Here is a 21,078-nt window from a genome sequence, read left to right as displayed (position 1 = left end):
TATAAATTTGATGATTATTAATATTTAATTTAAAATATTTGAAAAACAAAATATTAATATTTAAATTATACAACCACTATGATGAAAAATATTTTTCATAAAATAATACAAAAAAAGCAAAAAATATTTTCAACAATTTATTTAAATAACAAAAAATATTAAATTTTCTTGTAAAACAATTTACACACAAAAGAAAAATTTTCTTCCAACAAGTTATTTTTTGATTACGAAACAGACCCTGCAAAAGATACACATGAACTGAAGATGAAAGGCTATGATTGGTTTAAAGAAGCAAAGCTGTTAAAGGAGGGGAAAGAAAGGCCATACAGGAAACTGAAACAAGTTGAAGTTAGAACCTGATTTGCTAGCTAAGGGGTTGATTCAATGTTTCCTCATTACTACCTTCTGTTAAGAAACTTTCCTGTGCTCAAGTCATGTCAAGATATAGGGGCACAAGCTGACGGGAATACCGAGTAATTTACAACCTACAGCTTGAAATTAAAATGCAAAATACATGCTTCTGCATCAAACATCATCAAAGGAAACTATGACACATCACCGGTTTTTTTTTTTTTTTTGACAGAGTGGGAAGTACTGAAATAAATATAAAGAGTAATAAAATCAGTTACTATGTCTTCGAACTGCAGGAAATTCTCCAATCCTACAAAGATACATGCGTTGGATTTGCTTTGCAGTTTGGGAAGGACACTCATTTACATTTTACACCAAGAGCACAAACACTTTAGATTCTATATATAAACATATGGTAGTAGTATATGATTATATATATAGAAATGGAAATGGGGTTCTAATAATACAAGATCTTAACAATTTAGCCGCCAAAATTGTTCAGGGGCTCTAATGGGAGGATCTAACGATGACACATCATTGTTATATAAACATCTATTCATATCAAAACAAGAAGAAAACAGATTACATAAATTGCAAGCATTTTAGATCTAAAGTAAGCAGATATGTACAATTGTATAAAAAAAATAAGGGAATAAGAACTATACAGGTAACAATTATTAGAACAAGAGATACATGCCTCGTCTTCAATGGCGGAAAAGAATGAAGATTACAGATAAACTTGCCAAACAAGGATCAAATTTGTTCTGACAGTAATGATAATCTGCAACACCGTGACAATGAAAGTTGTGGCATCTGACAAATTAAAGATCAGAGACCAAACAACTTATTGAGAGCTCTCAGTCGCTTTTTACCAAGAATGCAGTTGTCAACTAGATCCCTTAAGATGATGAAACCAATTTAAATTGTGTTCTGTCACCAAAATTCATTGCAAGAGCAGGTTCCATTCTTGATATGATGAAACCGATTTGAATCCCTCAATACTATTTCTCTCCCTGTGCCCTTGGAAATGTACTTGATTGCAGTATGACAGTCTCCACAAACACGGAGATTCTTAAAAACTCGAATTGGTTTTGATCTTGATGTGCTTATAAGTCCGAATGCAACCGCAATTTTCTCGCTGTGTTGGAAAACATATTGCTCCTTCTGTTCCTCCTCAAGTTCATGAAGTACAAAATCTGTATCAGGGACATAACCTAATCCCTTTATTTTAAAAGCCATTTCGTCCAGTTTCTCATAAATCTCCTTCACTTGTGGGTGTGAAGTATCAGCCACATGGAACCTGTGCATCTTATTGTCCACCTCTATCCAACTACAACCAGCTTCTTTGATCAGATTTCTTTCTTTCATATCCTTCCTAATCTGTGCCACATCTTCCCATTGACCTGCAGAGGCATACAAATTTGATAGTAAGATATACGCTGCAGCATCATGAGGATCTTGCCGAAGTATCATCTTTGCAGCATATTCCCCGAGCTCTTTGTCATGGTGGACTCGGCAAGCCCCAAGAAACGTACGCCAGACCAAGGCATCTGGTGTGCAGGGCATTGTGTTTATGAACTCAATGGCTTCCCTAAGAGATCCTGATCGGCCCAATAAATCAACCATACATGCATAGTGTTCCATTCTTGGGGCAAGCCCGTGTTCTATGGGCATTGAATTGAAAATTTCCCATCCCTCTGAAATCAAACCTGCATGACTACAGGCTGATAAAACAGCAGTATATGTGATCTCGTTGGGCCTGATCCCTGCCTCAAGCATTTCATGGTATATTTCCAAAGCTCTCGTAGCTAATCCATGTTTTGCAAAACCTGTGATCATGGATGTCCAAGATATAACATTTCGATCACCCATCTTGTTAAAAACTAGAAAAGCAGCTTCTATGTGTCCACACCTAGCATACATGGATATCAATGCATTACAAATGCATTGATTGGACTGATACCCTGATTTAAGCACCCGAGCATGGATTTGCTCCCCCTTTCCAATTGCACCAATACTTGAAGCTCCACTCAATAGACTAGCAAATGTGAACGCATTAAGCTCAATTTCACTATCTGTGAGTTCATGAAAAAGTTCAAAAGCTCCTTCAGAATCCAAGTTCTTAGCATAAGCATCGACAATAGTGTTGTAGGAAACTAAATTCTTCTCAAATAGAGATTCAAAAGCTTTCTGAGCATTGTCTATCCTGCCAGACCTAGCATACATGCTTATAAGAGAGTTCCCCACGCAATCATCTGATGCAAAACCATGTTTTACTGCATGGGCATAAAACTGTTCACCTGTGCATGAATCAGAGAGATTTCCACATGCCTTAAGAACACTAGAAAATGTGAAATGATTTGGCTGAACAGGACCTCCCATCATTTTGGAAAAAAGCTCAAGAGCTTCCTTATCGCGACCTCCACATTGCACATACCCCGTAATAATCGCAGTCCAAGACATAACATTATGTTCTTCCATTTTACCAAACACCTTTCTAGAATCATCCAAAGACCCATCTACTGTGCACTTAGCATACATGTCCACTAAACTACATCCAACGCAAACATCCAAAGCGAATCCTGACCTAATAACCCAAGAATGCAATTGCTTGCCAAGTGACAATGATTCTGATTCCAATTCAGTGCAAGCTGAAATGATACCACTTAGTGTAAATCGATCAGGCACGTAGCCACCTAGAACCATATCCAAGAACAAATCAATAGCATCCCTTGGGTAGCCTAATTGTGTACATCTAGTTATCATCAAAGTCCAAGCAACCACATTTTTCTCAGGCATTTTATCGAACACCTTAAAAGCTGACTCCAAATCACTATTTCCCTTCACAAACATGTCAATTAAGGCACACCCAACATTTGTATCAGACTCAAGATACCCACTTTTCACTAAAAACCCTAAAATTATCTCCCCCATTGAGAAAAACTCAGCTTTTGAACAAGCCCGAACAACCGCTGTAAAGCAATACTCATTTGGATAAAATCCATTTTCTAGCATATCGAGAAATGTCAAAATTGCTTCAAATTCCATTTTATTATTAGCAAAACAAGAAATCATTGCACTCCATGAAACTAAATCTCGTTTATCTTCCATACTTTGGAATATTTTATGGGCTCTGGCCCAATCGCCGGATTTTGAATACAAACTAATGAGTGAGTTAAAAAGGACCGAGTCGAGCTCGAGTTTAGACTGAGTCAAGTTGGTGTGAACGGTTTTACCGAGCTGAAAGTCACGCGACCTGATGCAGGCCTTGAGGAGCAGGGAGTAGGTGATGAGGTCTGGGTGGGTGTTTTGCCTGGCCATGACATCGAGGGTGGATATGGCTTTGTGGAGGTGGCCCTCATCGAGGTGATTGATCAGGCGGTCCCTGAGGGTTTCGAAGTTGACGGGGCGAATAATGGACGGTGGTGCGAGTGTTTGGCACGGGCGCGTTGAGGGTTTAAGAGAATGTGGCGGGGGTTTGGCGGCAGGGGGAAGAGAAAGGCTCATCATCATCATCGTTTTCTCAAACGGCTAGTTTCCACTGGCTGGCTCTGTTAAAAGCGCTTAAGTGCAGAGTGCTGGTTCTTTTTTGGGCCTATATCCCCAGTTAATGTGGGCTTACCTTGTCTCTTTCGGCCAATACAAACTAAGGGCCTCAACTCTTTGAAGTTGTAAAAAGAACCTGCATCAATTAATTAATCAAATAATGCACTGCAATTGCCTGCCTTTGCAAGCAGGGGAAGATGGATTTTCCCTTTCCCCTTTAGACATAACAAATAGCTCTTAGGTACAATTGTGATAAATTTGGAGCAGTGGCTTTCATCGAAAATTCCTTCTGTCACCTTCCACTGGTAATTAAGCTTATGGATTCTGTATAATCAGTTGATGCAGAAGATGACTCTTGTTGAGTTGAGTGGCTTCCACTGCTCACCAAAGTTTGTTGTGGATATAAAACAGGCTTGGGAGGCACTTGCAGACTTTCAACTTCTCCTTCGAGCATCTGCACGACTTTGGCCATTGAAGGTCGATCACTAGGGTTCATTTGTATACACCACAGTGCTACCATGATCATCTTCTTGACTATTTTCTTTTCCTCCTCCGACGCTCCTTGGATTTCTTCAAAATCTCTTCCTCCTACAATTTGGTCATAAACATTGCAAGGAAAGTAAGCTTCACTTGACTGCGCTGTCACCGGAGTTGAATTCCTCCTTTTGCCTGCCATTTCCATCAACAACATTCCGAAACTATAGACGTCAGCTTTATATGAGACACCTCCAATATTTTTGTAGAACAATTCTGGTGCTATGTATCCGATTGTGCCTCTTGCTGCAGTAAGAGTCACTGTGGTATCATTTGTTGGATACAATTTTGCAAGTCCAAAGTCAGAAACCTTAGCAGTGAAATTTTCATCAAGAAGAATGTTGTGAGGCTTAATATCAAAGTGTAAGATTTGCATGTCACAACCTCGATGTAAGTATTCAATACCGTTAGCCACTCCTAGAGAAATCTCATATATTTTTCTCCCAACTTATGGTTGTGTTTCCTTCTCGACCAAAAGTGTATTTGTCAAGGGAGCCATTAGGCATGAACTCATAAACAAGAGCACACTTTGTTACCAATCAGTTGTACCACATTGACATGATGAATTCTCCCAATTGTGGCAACTTCATTAATAAATTCTTGACCATTAGCTTTGGACTTGCCCAACATTTTTACTGCAACAAGATGACCACTGCGAAGCTTTCCTTTGAATACAGAGCCATAACCTCCTTCACCCAATTTGTCCTTGAATACCTCAGTCATCTTTTTTATCTGTGAGTATGAATATCTTATTGGCATGAAGTTGTTCTGACTTTGCAGGAAATTTTCAATCCTGTCATACATTGACATATGCCTTTTTCGCCATTTGTAGATTAATAATACAGTCACACACGGAGCCCCACAACAACATTTCAATGTGATAATAGCTCCTGTAGGGCAAAACCACAGAGAACATCATGAGAGAACGCTTTTTGCTGCAGAGCTATGAGCATTTTGCATATTTAGAATATGATTTATTCTTGGTATGTATCTTACCGATGATAAGCACCATCAACACCCAATACGCTGCAAGAAAAGAGAAGTTAATCATATAGGTGATTTAGCGAAATGGAAGGCCAATAACAATCTTACAATTAAACAAACTCTAATTTCTGAAGTTGGTGGATATATTGCAAGTCCATTCACTTTTAGTGATTTCTGCAGTTATAAGCGGACAACAATCACCAATGCCCCTTAGGATATGTATTCTAGTTCCAAGAAGTAATGAATTGACAATTAGTGATGCTGCAAAGATGGTTACTTCCAATTTTGGGCTGAATGAAGAGCATATTTCGGTTTCAATTTCATAATGTTATCAGACCAATCTTTAGTAGCTGTTCACTAATCAAGAGGGCATGATGCAGCCATATCCTCGCACAACTGCTTCTAAAATCCTAGACTAGGCGCTCTGCTTCCTTCCATACATATCAGCAGCTGTTGTTTGCCACTTTTTGTTTCTTATAATTTCTTACTAACTCTAGAAACGACCTTAAATGAAAGATAGAGAGAGGTCCCTTACATATAACTGTGTAAAACATCTTGTGGAAGAAGCCTGCATTCATTACGAGGAAGGAATAACATCAGCACAGAATCTTTCCATTCATCGTTAGTTCAAACTTGAAAATACTAAAAAACATGAAGTCAATTTTAGGATGGTCCTCTCTCGGATGCTGCTGCCTGATAGCCAGCATGACAGATAAGTTTGGGCTTCTTTGAAAGAAATTCTTGCAATAAGTGTAGATGAAAGTGTTAGCAAAATTTCAAACTAGATTTATAAATCTTTGTTAATTTTCCTTGGCGAGGAATAGAAACAATGTCAACAGTTGAAGCTTTTCCTCAAATAGCATTATAACACTATAAACAGAAAACTTAGCTCTGATTCCATTTTTTTTTTTTGCTCAATCAGAGAAAATATTCAATTAATCATCCCAAAAGGGAGAACCTGGAAAAATCCAAGAAGAACAAAAGGACAAAGAAGGATCAGAGTTTGTCCGTTTGTACAGAACATAAGACACCTTGACATCATGTACAAAATGAAAACTGGCAGTACAAACCTTGACAATCAGACATAAAGACACAAACTCAAGGATGACAGCTCTAAACAATCAGTTCAGATAACTCATGATGTTAAAAATCAGAACAATAATCTGACACTTAGCTCTGATTCCTTGATTTTTAGGATCTTGAGTTGTTTGTTATTTGCTTTGTAAAAGCATGTTTCTGCATACTAGAAGGCCTGTTTTCTGAGTCTTATTAATTAGGATCAAGCCTGATATGTCAGTAATTGGTTATAGGGTAGCGGTTAATTGCAGCATCTGAGTACTCTTACACCAGAAGGATAAAGGAAAAAGAAGACTTACAAATTAATATGTTGTAAGTAAGGCTGCAATATTGTGAAATCGAAAACAGAATAAAATTTCTTCAAAGTAAAGATTAACCTGTCAAAATTTCCCTTGTGAAGTAACAAAAAATATGTTGCACAAACGAAGTGGAAAAGACTTCGAAAAAACTTTGAAATTGCCCTTGGAAGAAACTAGAAAAGTTAAAACTTGGGTAGACTGCGTTGATTGATAAAACCAATGCTTTAGTACATGGGAAAAATTGGTAAAGCTTTCACCTTCTTTTACGGTAGTCGCAAATGGCAAGCACTGAAGATGGTCTGTGCTGTTAACGCGACAAGGTTCCCAAGACCTGCAGTGTCCGCACCTATATTGAAAGAAGGAAAGCTCAAACCCGTAAACTAGCCTGCTGTAGATTTCCATGTAGGAAATATTCATCCCCTTTTTTACAGGTAAAGATGTCAAGGCCATCACCTCTACCCTGCACAAGTCCTCCACCTCCAATGCAGCCGTGGGTCCAAAAACAACATAGTAATACCTCCTCGAACGAGAGAAAGAAGAATTAGAATGGTTGCCACCATTAATGCAAGGAGCAGCGTCCACATAAAAACTACTAGAATTCACTGGATTTGCGCAATTCAGGAAAACCATGCTTTCTGTTAGCTTAGGTAAATAATCTGATTTACCCCACTTGTACTTATACCATATAAATGCATCTTTGTCGCTGAAGTTGGAAACGGTTAAAGAATATCGAGAAAGGGGAGAGCAATTCTCCTTCTGAATACCAGCATCCACCAATCGAATGGTGTAGTTATTGTAATTGATTGCCTGCACATAGTATTTTCCTGAATACAGGTACAGTGCTGTCAGGTTGTTCTGCTCACAGACCAATTCATAACTTTTGTTCCCGCAATTGCTTGGATCTCCTCTCAATCGAAAGGGATAGCTGATGTTGTGAATCTTCCCACAAGCAGAAGGGGCACATTTGTTGTTATCAGTAGCAGCGACAGTCAGGTGAACTAATGGAAGGAAAAAAAGGCTTATGTAGGCAACAAAGAGCAGCCTTCCTCTGAATAAGGTGCCATGGTGGCAGAGATTGAGAGAGATTGCAAATTTGAATACTGAAACAAGTTTTCTGGATATCAAGGGCATCTCTATGTTCAGGCAATAGTTTCACTTTCAGATTCGACGTGGAAGCTGATTTTGTGATTTGTATGCTTCCATCGCCTGTAAGGAATAATTAATAGCAAAATTAAGTCCTGTCTTATTCTGAACATCAAGAATCTTGACTGAACTAAAATGGTCAAACAAGGAAGCCAAGATTAAACAATTTGAAACCACACGTTTTGGACAGTTCACCCTTAAAAGCATATGGGTACCCATACCATCAAGTCAAAGATTTCGCAGGCTGCTACTTATTGTTACATACTTTGGGATAATATGTGATCTAATGGTAAATCTCATTTGCATAACAAATCCATACCTCTGTGATTTTGTTATATTTTCTTTTGGTACTTTGGTTATGGTAGGATCAGCTATTACAAACTGTAAATAATCATGATAAAGATTTCAACCCTCCAATAATTGATTGTCTTTGGAGAAAAAAGGATAATTATATGCAAGAGATCAAAATCTGTTTACTGATTATGCATAATATCTGAATGAAATTATTTAAACACAAAGTGACATCAAAATACTATTTTCACTCCATGCCTCCACAGTGTTGTTTTAGTTGAAAAACCTTGAAGTAATTAAAAGCAATAGATTACCGGATAGAAATGAAAGAACAGAAAGTTGTACTAGGAGCAAACAGTATGTTCTCCCAATTCAAAAGGGGAATGGTGAGAATTCAAATAAAGCCGGGTTATGTGCGCCTTTTTGGACCTGAAGATCCCCACTAGACTTGAGGAATCGTATTTTTAATGTTGCCTTCAAACGGAGATAAGGCCATCCAGCCTAGACAGGTATACAAAGCCTGCAAGCTGCATGCTGAGAAAAGTAGAATTTGTTATTTGTTTTTAGGGTGCCTTATAGTTTATTTGTCTTCTTCTCGCTTCCAGTTCAAGGTACAGGTCATGATTGATTATACATTGTTCAACTGTTCATCGATGGAAAGACATCAATTATACAGTCACATCCCTTGCGTTGATGTTCCCGGTTATGAGGTTTACTCATTAAATTCAGTCGACGACATCTCCCAATATCCCCTATCCTCTTGCACGAAGTTGTACAGTGGCTCATATCCTGATGGTATGTTTCTTGACATTCTTCCTTTGAAATGGTCCGAGCCAATGTGCGGATTTTGTGAACAAAATGGCAAGCATTGTAGGTTGAAGAATGATAGCACTGTAGCTCAAATTGAATGTTTTGATGCACCGATCAAAGCCAAAGGGGCAAAAGGTATGTCTTTTTTTTTCCACATTCTACCTTTTTACAACTTGTGAGACAACCTATGGTCGTTTGGTATAATCCAGTTCATACCACTGATTGCTGCATCTGCCAAATGTTATTTTCTGCAAAAATAACTCTTAACTTAATATGGTTCTATCTGGTAATTTTAAATGAATCTTAGAATCGAAGAACACTAACACATGAGCCTAGTTAAGCAGATACATGAATCAGGTGCTGTCAAAGCATAGAACTAATTGATTAACTTATAGCTTCTGCATTATGTTTCTCATTTTTGTTTTTCCTTTTGCGGTGCTGCCAATATCTAATTGTGGCTACATGAGCTGGATTTTGTAAGGAACAAAATTCTTTTAGCACCAGGGACTTGGTTATTAAACAATTAATTTCCTTCAAAAAGTAGCATCAAATTAATGGCCAAGGGAAGCGATGCAGAGAACTGGAGTTCAAAGTACAGAGCAGACAAAATAAAACATAAATGGCTTTATCTTAAATGGTTTTCTACGAACCAAAAGCTGGTGTATGCTTCTGCTAATTAGCATGGAATTTGCTTTTGAAAGTTGTTTTTATACTCGATCAAACAGAATTTCACATAAAAAATAAATAATGATTTCATCTCTCCCCGTGTGCAGGTACAATAAGAAAGCTAGTGACTGCAGGTGAGTTTGCCTATTTCATTGACAGCTTTTAGCTCTTCACTTTTATGCCCATTATCTTACATTCAGTGGGAAACAGTCATAACCACTGTTAGCATTAGGCGGATGACTATTCATGATTAGAATGATTTATATGCAGGTGTAGTTCTAGGTTCCTGCTTTGTGGTGATAGCAATCATTGCAGTTTACTACCTATATAGATCTAACAAGATGAGAAAGGAAAATGATGTAAATATTGACAAGTTTTTGGAGGATTACAGATCTCTCAAGCAATCAAGGTACAGTTATGCTGACATAAAGAGGATTACTAATCAATTCAAGGAAAAGTTGGGCGAGGGTGCATATGGAACAGTGTTTAAAGGAACGCTTTCTAGTGAGATCCACGTTGCTGTGAAGATCCTCAACAGTTCCATAGGCGATGGGAAGAGTTATCAATGAAGTAGGGACAATGGGGAGAATCCACCATGTCAATGTGGTTCGTTTGGTTGGCTTCTCTGCTGATGGATTTAGACGAGCACTGGTATATGAGTTCTTGCCAAATGAACCATTGGAGAAATTTATTTTCTCAGGTGATGGAAAGAAACATTCCCTTGGTTGGGAGAAGCTTCTAGATATTGCAATCGGTATAGCGAAGGGAATCGAGTATCTTCACAAAGGGTGTGACCAACGGATTCTACACTTTGACATCAAGCCTCATAATATTTTGCTGGATGAAAAATTCAATCCAAAAATTTCTGATTTTGGTCTGGCCAAACTGTGTTCCAAGGATCAAAGTATTGCTTCCATGACTGCAGCAAGGGGGACCATGGGCTACGTTGCACCTGAAGTATATTCTAGGAATTTTGGCAATGTGTCTTACAAGTCAGATGTTTATAGTTTTGGTATGTTGATACTTGACACGGTCGGAGGGAGGAAGAATGTTGATGTTACAGTAGAGACTGCTAGCCAAGTTTACTTCCCAGAATGGGCATACAGTCGTTTGAATCAGGGAGACGAGTTGATAATCCGCATTGAGGAAGATGGAGATGTTAATATTGCAAAGAGGCTCACCATTGTCGGACTTTGGTGTATACAGTGGTATCCGGTGGGTCGCCCTTCGATGAAAAACGTTGTTCAAATGTTGGAAGGAGAAGGAGATAATCTGTCAATGCCTCCTAATCCTTTTGGTTCTACAGGCCCTACACGAATGAATCCAAGAATTAGCAGTCATTTCAGAAACAGAGTGATGATCATAGGCAAAGGTATTCCATTGCAAATTATGTGCTGACTAGGATCCCTGGAGAGCGTTAAGAAATTTGTATCTGTGAAATGAATTTGTGTAAGTAAAATTTTCAGTAGAAAAGATACATGCCCGAAATTGATTATGAACAGCAGTGCAATGAAACAAGTTCGACTCATGTATACTTTTCAAATATAGAGTAATTAACTCTTTAGCAAAATGCAAGTTCTTTAAAGAAGAGTGGGTATTTTTTTTTAAAAAAAATGTATTATATAAAAACCTAAAAGATAAAAATATCCCAATTTAATAGTTAAATAATATAATTTATTTTGATTTAAGTAAAAAATTTTCAATTAAGTTACTGTCACTTACCTCGTAATACCTAACTCTAAAACTTTATGTAATAGTATAAATATCAGACACATCTATACAAATAAATATTTATATATCTGCACGTGTTGGTATATTGATATGAAAATTATTAAAGTGTACTTAATAAATATTTATCTTAAAAAAAATTTAATGGATTTTTATACAACCATGAATATATATATATATATGTATATGTATATGTATGTACTTTTTTTTTCAAAATAATATATATGCATGTTTTTAAAATTTTTTTTATGTATACTAATGTTTGTTGTTGCGTCATCCTAAATGAAGATTTGTTTTTTTATTTATTTTAAATAATAATTATGTATAAATATAAAAGTTTTTAATGTGTAAAATTTGAACTCTAAATGATTCTATACTATTAATTTATAAATTATTCAATACTATTAAAATTAATAAAAAAAATTTTAATGAATGTCATTTAATATATTTAAAATTTTTATTTATAAATAGAATAAATCTTATTCATATTTATAATAAAATATTCAAAATGACAATTTAAAATTACAATGAACAAATATCTCTGTTTTTTACTATTAACATTCAAAAAATTTATTTTTTAAATAAGAATCATTCAATGCAATTAGAATTTTTGTTTATAAATTGGATAAATCTTATTAATATTTATAATAAAAATATAATGAGCCAGTATCTATTTTTTCAATTAATTTTTTTTCTAAATTTATATTTTTAAACATATTATTATTATTATTATTATTATTATTATTATAATGCATATACTAAAAACCCCATCCTTGCAGTAGTATTTATTTTTTGTTCAAAAAAGAAAAACAAAATATCCTATCAAAATCGAAAGGAAGAAACAAAATTAAAAAAAGTTATGTTAAATAACTTCTTGGAGAGGAATCTGGCCTCTTGACTTGATATTTTGATGAATTATTGGTGATGATGAATGCGATGGCGTTACCTACCCCCACTATGTTTGAAGTTTCTGCACTCAAATTTCCAAAGCTAGTCAAGCAAAAGCAAGCCATTGCTTCTCCATAATTGTTTTTCAAACCCGCGTATCTCCAGTTAACGCAGAAATTGGATTCTGTGGATTGCAATGGACTGGAAGCGCCAAATCAAGCCTAATTTTTACAAATGCAGCAAAACGCAGGCTTTCTTCTATCTTTGCTTTTTTGGGATAATTAATTTGGTCAGATTTTCACATCAGATGCCGTGCGAAACATGTTTGAATTTGAAGCTTGATGGTACCCGCAACACTACACAGTGATACATTATCACCGTCATATAATTCGCAGCATAAGGAAAAGACAAAACTTCTTTTCACTAAAAAGGAAAGACGTACTTGGTAGGTTTTTTCCTACTGAATTTATGCAATGTGGAGAAAAAGTCTAAATTGTATTACCGAAAGTTAATCAAATTACAGAAAGCTGTAATCCAGAGCATATACTCAAGAAGGACAGTAAACTTGACTCCAATGCTCCACAAATGCATCCAAGTTCTTCCTTCTGCCAGCCATTCCCATCAACAACATCCCAAAACTGTAGTTATCAGATTTATGGGAGACGCCTTTGATGTTTTTGTAGAACAAATCAGGAGCCATATATCCTCTTTTTCCCCTAGAATGCAGTCAATGGCACAATACTATCATCTATTTGGTATGATGTTGCTAGCCCAAAATCAAAGACTTTTAAGGTGAAATTCTCTTCAAGAAGAATATTTTGACGTTTGATATCAAAATGTTTTTTACACATCACAACCACGGTGTGGATATTCAAGGCCACAAGCCACTCACACAGCAATCGCACATAATGTTTTCTAACTTACAGTCATACGTTCTCCTTGGGGGAAAAAATGTATTTTTCCCAAAGAATCATTAAGCATGAAGTCATGTTTATTTTCTTTGGAAGAAAGAAAGCCATCTTTATTTGATCCTAAAGCACAAGAACCTTAATTTTACCAATTTCACATGGGTGGATAGAATATCAATGGTTGCAACTGCATTAATAAATTTTTGACCATTTGCTTCGAGCTAACCCATCATGTTTATTGCTACAAGACAACTGCTATGGAAGTTTTCTTTATATATGGAGTCATAACGTCTTTCACTTAATTTGTCTTTGAAATCGTCCGTCGTTTTCTTGTTGTCGCAGTAAAGGTACCCAACGGAAAACTGATCGAAGGGCAGTGCAATGCAAGGTTTAACAGTGACCAGTGATTGAGTTTGAAAAGTAATGCTAGTAACGACACTCATCTCATGCTTGGGAGCAAGAGTTGAGAGTTAAAATTTGCAAGTCAACTTGAGAACGATTATGTCTATCAGTAGATTTGCAACTAATCAAAAACCAGATTGGGCTTGGACAATATATGATCTGCTCAATTTAACTAACTCATGTCAGCCCAGCCCAAAATTTATGCATGCTGCCATTGACCTTGTAACTGACTGGATCTCAGTTGCCTTGGAAGAAATTTGCTATGCGAGTCCTTGAAGCTTCGTGGAAAAGTTGACAAGACTCGATGGATCCGCCGCCTGCAGAAAAAGGGTCACTGGAAAATTTTACTTTCGGAATCTTCAACGACTGTTCTTACTGTGCTTATATTGGCACAATTGGAAAAGCAGAAAACCTAGACAAGATTTTGATATTAGAAAGAGAAAAAGGAATGCGGCTGGAAGTTGCAGTAGACTAGAATTATCTCCAAATATCAAAGGTTGATGCTTTTTGCATTACTACATGAAATTAAATCGAATCTTTTACTAGTCATCCTGTGAGTGCAGCTCAGACAGCAATTGCAAAACTGCCATATGCAGTTTCGTCCTAAATTTCTGAATCGATCCCACCATAAGAGATCGATTATTGCAATCACTTAATAGATGTTCCTGCCCCCACTACATATAAAAGCGACCCGACCTGTGGAAAAAACAAAGAAGAAAAGACAAAATGACTCAAAATGAGAGTTTTTATCAGAAAAGGAAAATTAAAGTCAGTCAAGGGGAGATCGATCCACGATATGGGTACCCCCCTAGGATCACAACAATATTTGGGAATCATTACACAAAATATCAAAAAGTTCAAAGAATTATTGGGATGGATTTGACCACTAAATCGAAGGAAGATATACTTTTTTTTTGGATTTTTTGGACGTTTACTGTGTAAGGTTTTAGCACTGAAATTTATTTAAGATAGAAAAATTACATAGAAAACTTTGTATTTCACAGTTAGTTTTTTTTTTGTTACTTGTAAAATAGGAGAGCACAATTGGAGGAAAAAAAAAAACAAATTAAATGGGACTTGCCGTGCATGTTCTGAACACTGAAGAGAGAACCAACATCGTTATTAAATGGGACGATATAGGATCCGATTCAGTGACAACTTTGTAATAATGATGGTAAATTACTTACTCTGCTTCGTCTTGGTAGTGAGCATCGCAGAAGCTGTACCAATCCAAGACGAATGCAAGGTGACTAATTGCAAACACCATGAACCACCCGTCAAGTTTCCCTTCCGATTGCAAGACCGCCAGCCACCCCACTGTGGCTCTCCTCATCCTGGGTTCCAACTCTCTTGCTCAGAAAACAACCAGACCGTGCTGAATTTCCCACGTTCAATGAAGTTGTTGGTGAAGCACATAGACTATAAAGAACAGCAGATTCGCTTGTATGATCCTGGTCATTGCCTCTGGAAGCAGCTCTCAGATCTCAATATATCTGCATTTCCATTCCGGTACGAATGGCTAAGCTACAGCCACCTCCAAGCTTTTCGGCCCACACCAGTTGACTTCTACACCTTGTTCAATTGTTCAAGCAAAGATGAGTTTTTGTACCGACGCTATAGAATCCCTTGCTTAAGCAACACTGGCTCCCAAATTATAGCTGTCAGTTCTGATGAGCAGGCATATGACGAGAACCTGTTAAATTGCAGCAAGACTGGCAACATCTCAGCAGCAATTTATCCATATCTTACTGGTCCTTTCCAATTACTTTGGGACAAACCAAACTGCAGAAACTGTGAAGCCCAAGGCAGGGGATGTAAACTGAAGAGCAATAGCAGACAGGATCAAACTGAGTGTTTTGATATCCCCAGACATCATATAGGTATGTTTTCACTATTGCACCGATCCTTTATTTTATTCAAAATTTTTTGGTTAGACTGCATTCACCCTGAAGAATGTTTTTGGGTTTAGTCTGATGTATACATCTAAATGAAGCTTAATATTTCTAATGAGCCCAAATTTGAATTTTCTTTCACTTGGGAGGAAAGCTGCTAAAATAAGAGAAAAGACAAAAACAGAAGACGGTGCAAATGGGTAATAATATTGGTTTTCACTGAGTAGGAATTCCATATGCAGATTTTTTGTAAAAATCTTCATCTAGTTTTGAGCTAACTAATTTTGTTCTGCTCTGTTTCCAGCACTTATGTTTTTGTGATGGTATCTTCAGCTTATCAGTATTGTTTTTCCAAGTTTATGCTTGCATACCTTTCGAATATTTGAAACTCGTAAGAACATAATTACATCACGTATCAAGCTGATTAATTTCGATTGTTTCGCAGGTGCACGAAAGAGGCGAATAATTGCAGGTAAATTGATTTTGCTTTTACCCTTCAATTAGTGAAGACAGATCGATGATGAAGCATTATTCTAACTGGGAATATGCTATTTTATTTTGCAGGTGTAGTCTTAGGGTCTTTTATTCTTGCAACGGTTGTCACTGGAGTTGGCTGGGCACATCATTTGAAGAAAAGAGAGCAAGCAAGCCAACTCAAGATTGAAAAGTTTTTGGAAGATTATAGAGCAGTTAAACCCTCAAGATATTCCTATGCTGATATTAAAAGTATAACAAATCATTTCAAGGACAAATTGGGACAAGGAGGTTATGGAACTGTCTTCAAAGGAAGACTTTCGAGTGATGTTTTAGTTGCTGTCAAGGTCCTCAATAATTTCAAGGGAAATGGTGAAGAATTCATCAATGAAGTGGGTTCAATGGGTAGAATCCACCATGTCAATGTGACTCGATTGGTTGGTTTTTGTGCCGATGGGTATGAACGAGCTCTTGTTTATGAATACCTACCAAATGAGTCATTAGAGAAGTTCATATTCTCAGCCAAGGGTGAGAATCGTTTCCTTGGTTGGGAGAAGCTTCAGGATATTGCTCTTGGTGTAGCCAAAGGTATAGAGTACCTGCATCAAGGTTGCGAGCAACGAATCCTCCATTTTGATATCAAACCTCACAATATTTTGCTAGACCACAACTTCAATCCTAAGATCTCTGACTTTGGCCTAGCTAAATTGTGTTCCAAGGAACAAAGTGCTATTTCTATGACAACAGCTAGAGGAACCATGGGCTATATTGCACCCGAGGTATTGTCTCGAAACTTTGGAAATGTCTCGTACAAATCAGATGTGTATAGTTTTGGAATGCTATTGCTTGAAATGGTTGGAGGGAGAAAGAATATAGATGCTACAGTGGAGAATGCAAGCCAAGTGTACTTCCCGGAATGGGCTTATAATCGTTTGGACAAAGGAGAGGAGCTGGGGATTAGAATTGAAGATGAAGATGAAAATGAAGAGCATACAGGAATAGCAAAGAAACTCACAATCGTTGGACTTTGGTGCATTCAGTGGTATCCCGTAGATCGTCCTCCAATGAAAGTCGTGGTCCAAATGTTAGAAGGAGAGGGTAGCCTTCTTACAGTGCCGCCAAATCCCTTTGCCTCTACGGATCAATCCAAGATGGGTGCCACCATGCCTAGGAAGCCTGTTAATAGAGAGCTTCCCGCTATTGCTGAATTAGAATAAAAGCAATTTATCTATAGCTAATAGCCTCGTAATTATTGTTAGAAAAAATTGACTATGATTCATCTATTAGCTGACTTCCATTATTAACATTAATAAATCCGTCTAATTAATGTTTGTCACTTGGTTAGTTCCTTTGTTAATTACTCCTTCAGACTGTTGGGGTAAAAATCCATTCCTATGCTGATTTAAACCATATTACTCTCCGATGTTATACCCCAAAAATATACCACGGTTTGAAAATTCAACAAATTGTTCATTTGATTTAAAAAAAAAGAGGAAAAATACGAATTGTTCATGTTAATTGCATGTCAAGTTATATATTAATCTCATGATATTCTAATCTTTAAGGCTTTAACTTTATACCTATACACCTTCGATAGAGCGAAAGTACATTATAAATAATTTTAAACGAGAGTACATTATAAATAATTTTAATTAACATCATATCTACGTATTGTATCTTTTTGTTTTTCTCTTAGGAGTAGTGGTAACTTAATTTTTTAAGAGTTGTTTTAATCTAGTTGGAACAACAACATCCCTTGCTAGTAAATGGTATTAGGTTGTCATCAACTAGATCCATTGTTCAACACGATCCGATAGGAGGCTTTCTCCATAATAGTAGTACGAAGGGATGGAACTGCGAGGAATGGAGCATTCCTTGTCCAGACTCACATCTGGATGTCGCAGCGTTTGATCAACATAAGAGATGTCTAGGACATAGAAATTCCCATATTTCATGGGAAAGCGATGCGGTTTTTCTTGCACTCCACTTCAAGCCTGTGGTTATTATTAGAGACGGAGTCAAAGAGTTGGTAAATAGTGATTACAGTCACTTATTAATTTTTATTTTTTTTATTATTATAAGTATAAAATTATATATTATATGACTATTTTTATAATTATCTTTTCATTACTTTTTATTCAAAATCTTAAATCTATCATTCAAAATCTTTATCTATCATTTATCATTAGGCTCGCGAGATTGACCTTTTAATCGAAAGGGTAACTGATGTTAATGTTTCCACAAAAGAAAGGGCAGCAATGCATGTTTTGCTTCCAGCAATGCAAGGATGGGAGAATAGAGAAAAAGTAAGGGTCAAGGGGCCAAAGAATGGTACCTAGTTTTGCTACTAGCATCGGTGGAGAAAGTTATAGAGTAAGACTCACTAGTTTAAGTCTGGTAATTAGATAAGAAGTAATCGGACGGTCTAATTATCCTCACTATGGTGCCAATCAATCTACGGCTGCAATTGAAAGCGAACCTTCCTTTGCAAAGAATCAGTCAGCTAATAAAGCCGAAATCATTAATTAGGCACGCTGAAAATTATGCTGCAGCAGCACCTCTTTTCTTTCTTTTGATGTAATAGAGCCAAATATAGCCCTCGATTAATTTGCTGTGGGTCACCCTTCCTAATAGATCCATCATAATGAATGAATGTCAACATCTTATTGATTAACTTCGGATGCAATTCAAATTTCAAATAAACTAACCAGAGAGAAATAGCAAGAATTTTGCCATACAATAGGAAGGAAAAAGTGAGATGTCAGTGCTTCCTCGACCACCAGTCATCTTCATTTGATTTTTTTTTTTTGGTGAATCCGATCTTCACCTTGTTGCATGATTTGCCTAAAAAGTTCCATGGCTTTGGGATTTGAAATATGAAGCTGTTTAATGATGCTTTTTTAATGAATTTTGGCTTATACGGTCTCACTTCAATCCCGTAAAACAAGAAGAGAGTCGGAGTTATAATTTTATACTAATCTGGAAGATTAAGTTGAGATTACCTAAAGCCCTTATACATAATATAATATCCGAAAAAACATAAAGGCAAACAGAAGTTAAAGAAAAAGCAAAGCATGCAAATCTGGTAGAGTCAGAACTGCAAGCCACTAAACTACAATTTGGAACCAAAAAAAGAGTCATCTTCAATTTTGGCCCTTAGAAGCAGAAACAATTGAAGGATTCTGACAATAGCAAGATGGATAAATCATGAATCCTGAACTGGTGAAGTCGGCCTTTCTGGGGAATTCCTGCAAATGGGGCAGGTAGCATTCAACTGAAGCCATTCGTCAATGCAATCAGCATGGAAACAATGTTGGCATTGGGGTATGCTCTTGAGGGTCTCCTTGGGCCTGTATTCACACAAGCATATCGGGCAAGTGTTGTCATCCGGCTTGGGCAGGCGCCTGCTCTCGCCAATCACAATTTTCGGGTACGATTCTATAGTTGCCCCATCGAGGCCATCCGCAATGGTGGGCTGTGGAGAGACCGTTGCGTTGAGCTCCGGGATTGAGTGGCGTCTTACAGTACAACATTTGACCTTGCCACAAACGAAGCACAATAGCCCTAAGATACACAACAGAGTTGGTACTCCGGCACCAACTGTGATTGCATAGCGAGCACTCCTTGTTAAACCTGATAGAGGAGTTTCAGCTTTACAGTAAATATTACTGAACAAAATATAATTGATGGCAATCTAATTGTATTGCTCAGGGGAAAAGAAGAAGAAGACAAAAAAAGATGAAATAGCTTGGGTCAAACAGCCTATGTCAGGACGTAAATGCAGTTTAAAGCTCAACAACCGTAGACCTGTTATTCTCCTTGGGCTGACTTTTTGGAATCCATAAAACGTTGGTCTTCATTAGAACTAAGAAGAGCTTAATAGAAAAAGGCTGAAAAAATACAAATGTATTAAATGTGAAGTGTATCTTGCCACGTAGAGACTTTTCAGACAGGACCCGTGGACAAGGATGGAGCTAATCAATATTTGTTGAAAGGGATTAAAGGTAAAAAAAATAAATATTAGAAATTTTTAAAATTAATATATTAAATTTAATTATTAATAATTAAAATTTTATAATAAAAAATAATTTTATATAATATATAAATTAAAAAATAAAAAAATTATAATAATACTCTAAAAACATTTTATTCCTTTTTTAATATAAATTATTAAATTATTTATAAAAAATTTATTTTTTATTTTATTTTAATTTTTTAATATAAATAATTAAAAAATTAATATAATTAACATCTAATATTTTTATTTTATTATATTTAAATTTATAATATTAAATACTAACCTAAATACATAAAATATAAATAATTAAATATAATATATAAAATTAATAATTCATTCTTATATTTAAAATAATTTTTTTTCAATTAAATATAAAACATCAAAGATATTAAAAATATACTCTCAAAATAATTTTTTACTCATATAATTAGGTTTAATAAAACCAGGGGACGCTCCTCCCTGGCCGTGAACTTACTTTTGACTACTTCTCCTGCGCATGGTTGTTGGTATCTTAGGTGTGGAATGTTTGATCAATTCAAGCAGTTGGCCTTTCGCTATAAACGCAGAAGTCAACAACATCAAAAGGTAATTATTACAGTCTGAAAGCGTTGAGCGCAATTCAAACCTTTCACTGGCCAATATTATACTATTGTTCAGTTAACGCTTATCATGGTTCTTGAACTGAAAATGTCAATTGAATGGCACTAACATTGGCCTAAATAAAGTGAATTCGGATTGGTTTCATTCAGTACGGTGACACGAAAGTTCATCCTTTGTCGATGAAAAACGACAAGGAACCACCTGATTTTCTTAAGAATTCACACTTTCAAAGACACAGAGCAGAAAGAAAGTTACCTTCTCGTCGGGGTGCATTTGAACAAATAGTTTGACGAGTAGAATTGGCCTTTAGCCTACACTCGCGGCCCCGTGACTCACATTTCCGGCACTTGGGTTTGTCCCACGTTAGCAAGAGACTGTTGCTGAGGTCTGATGACGACATTTGATCATAGAAAGACCACTCAACAGGAACTGCAACGGTTGTAAGTCGTTGGCAGGACGATGACAAA

The 21,078-nt window shown here is 36.5% G+C and overlaps 5 protein-coding genes across 5 annotated transcripts in view; 2 read left to right on the top strand and 3 right to left on the bottom strand.

Annotated features, from left to right (window-relative positions):
* Positions 1-955: 955 nt before the first annotated feature.
* EMB2261 (Tetratricopeptide repeat (TPR)-like superfamily protein) lies at positions 956-3,885 on the bottom strand. Its single transcript, XM_021418599.2, has one exon. It carries the CDS (start codon positions 3,865-3,867, stop codon positions 1,285-1,287), a length of 2,583 nt encoding a protein of 860 aa, XP_021274274.1. The 5' UTR covers positions 3,868-3,885; the 3' UTR covers positions 956-1,284.
* Positions 3,886-4,020: 135 nt separating this feature from the next.
* Positions 4,021-8,002, bottom strand: LOC110409308 (rust resistance kinase Lr10-like). The gene is given in 6 exon segments (XM_021418611.2): positions 4,021-4,864; positions 4,866-4,965; positions 4,967-5,321; positions 5,428-5,457; positions 5,951-5,983; positions 7,049-8,002. Coding segments are annotated over 6 exon segments (2,067 nt in total). The 5' UTR covers positions 7,923-8,002; the 3' UTR covers positions 4,021-4,189.
* Positions 8,003-8,813: 811 nt separating this feature from the next.
* On the top strand, positions 8,814-11,238 carry LOC110409325 (rust resistance kinase Lr10-like). The gene is given in 4 exon segments (XM_021418636.2): positions 8,814-9,170; positions 9,809-9,835; positions 9,972-10,260; positions 10,262-11,238. Coding segments are annotated over 4 exon segments (1,479 nt in total). The 5' UTR covers positions 8,814-8,845; the 3' UTR covers positions 11,100-11,238.
* Positions 11,239-14,576: 3,338 nt separating this feature from the next.
* Positions 14,577-17,347, top strand: LOC110409315 (rust resistance kinase Lr10-like). Its single transcript, XM_021418622.2, has 3 exons — positions 14,577-15,507; positions 15,965-15,991; positions 16,084-17,347. Exons 1-3 carry the CDS (start codon positions 14,754-14,756, stop codon positions 17,208-17,210), a joined length of 1,908 nt encoding a protein of 635 aa, XP_021274297.1. The 5' UTR covers positions 14,577-14,753; the 3' UTR covers positions 17,211-17,347.
* A 1,585-nt stretch (positions 17,348-18,932) lies between these two features.
* LOC110409334 (RING/U-box superfamily protein) overlaps positions 18,933-21,078 on the bottom strand; it is a 3,298-nt gene continuing 1,152 nt past the window's right edge. The window contains exons 1-2 of the mRNA XM_021418648.2: positions 20,867-21,078; positions 18,933-19,626 (exon numbers count right to left, since the gene is read on the bottom strand). The exon at positions 20,867-21,078 is cut by the window's right edge and continues 1,152 nt beyond it. Coding sequence (XP_021274323.1) covers positions 19,199-19,626; positions 20,867-21,078 — 640 coding nt within the window. The 3' untranslated portion in view covers positions 18,933-19,198. The remainder of the gene's footprint in view (positions 19,627-20,866) is intronic.

Source organism: Theobroma umbraticum, unplaced genomic scaffold (genome assembly GCF_002168275.2).
Source record: "Theobroma umbraticum cultivar Fairchild unplaced genomic scaffold, ASM216827v3 scaffold_30.0, whole genome shotgun sequence".
NCBI lineage: Eukaryota > Viridiplantae > Streptophyta > Magnoliopsida > Malvales > Malvaceae > Theobroma > Theobroma umbraticum.
The sequence above is the reverse complement of the archived record's forward strand: the minus strand, read 5'-3'. Positions and strand labels throughout refer to the sequence as shown.

What these genes read in the sequence shown, in the direction of transcription:
- EMB2261 (XM_021418599.2), bottom strand. Translation starts at nt 3,867, where the DNA reads ATGATGATGATGAGCCTTTCTCTTCCCCCTGCCGCCAAACCCCCGCCA.
- LOC110409315 (XM_021418622.2), top strand. Translation starts at nt 14,754, where the DNA reads ATGGGACGATATAGGATCCGATTCAGTGACAACTTTGTAATAATGATG. An exon ending in TATCCCCAGACATCATATAG is followed by an intron (nt 15,508 to 15,964) that starts GTATGTTTTCAC and finishes ATTGTTTCGCAG; the next exon opens with GTGCACGAAAGAGGCGAATA. An exon ending in AAAGAGGCGAATAATTGCAG is followed by an intron (nt 15,992 to 16,083) that starts GTAAATTGATTT and finishes TTTATTTTGCAG; the next exon opens with GTGTAGTCTTAGGGTCTTTT.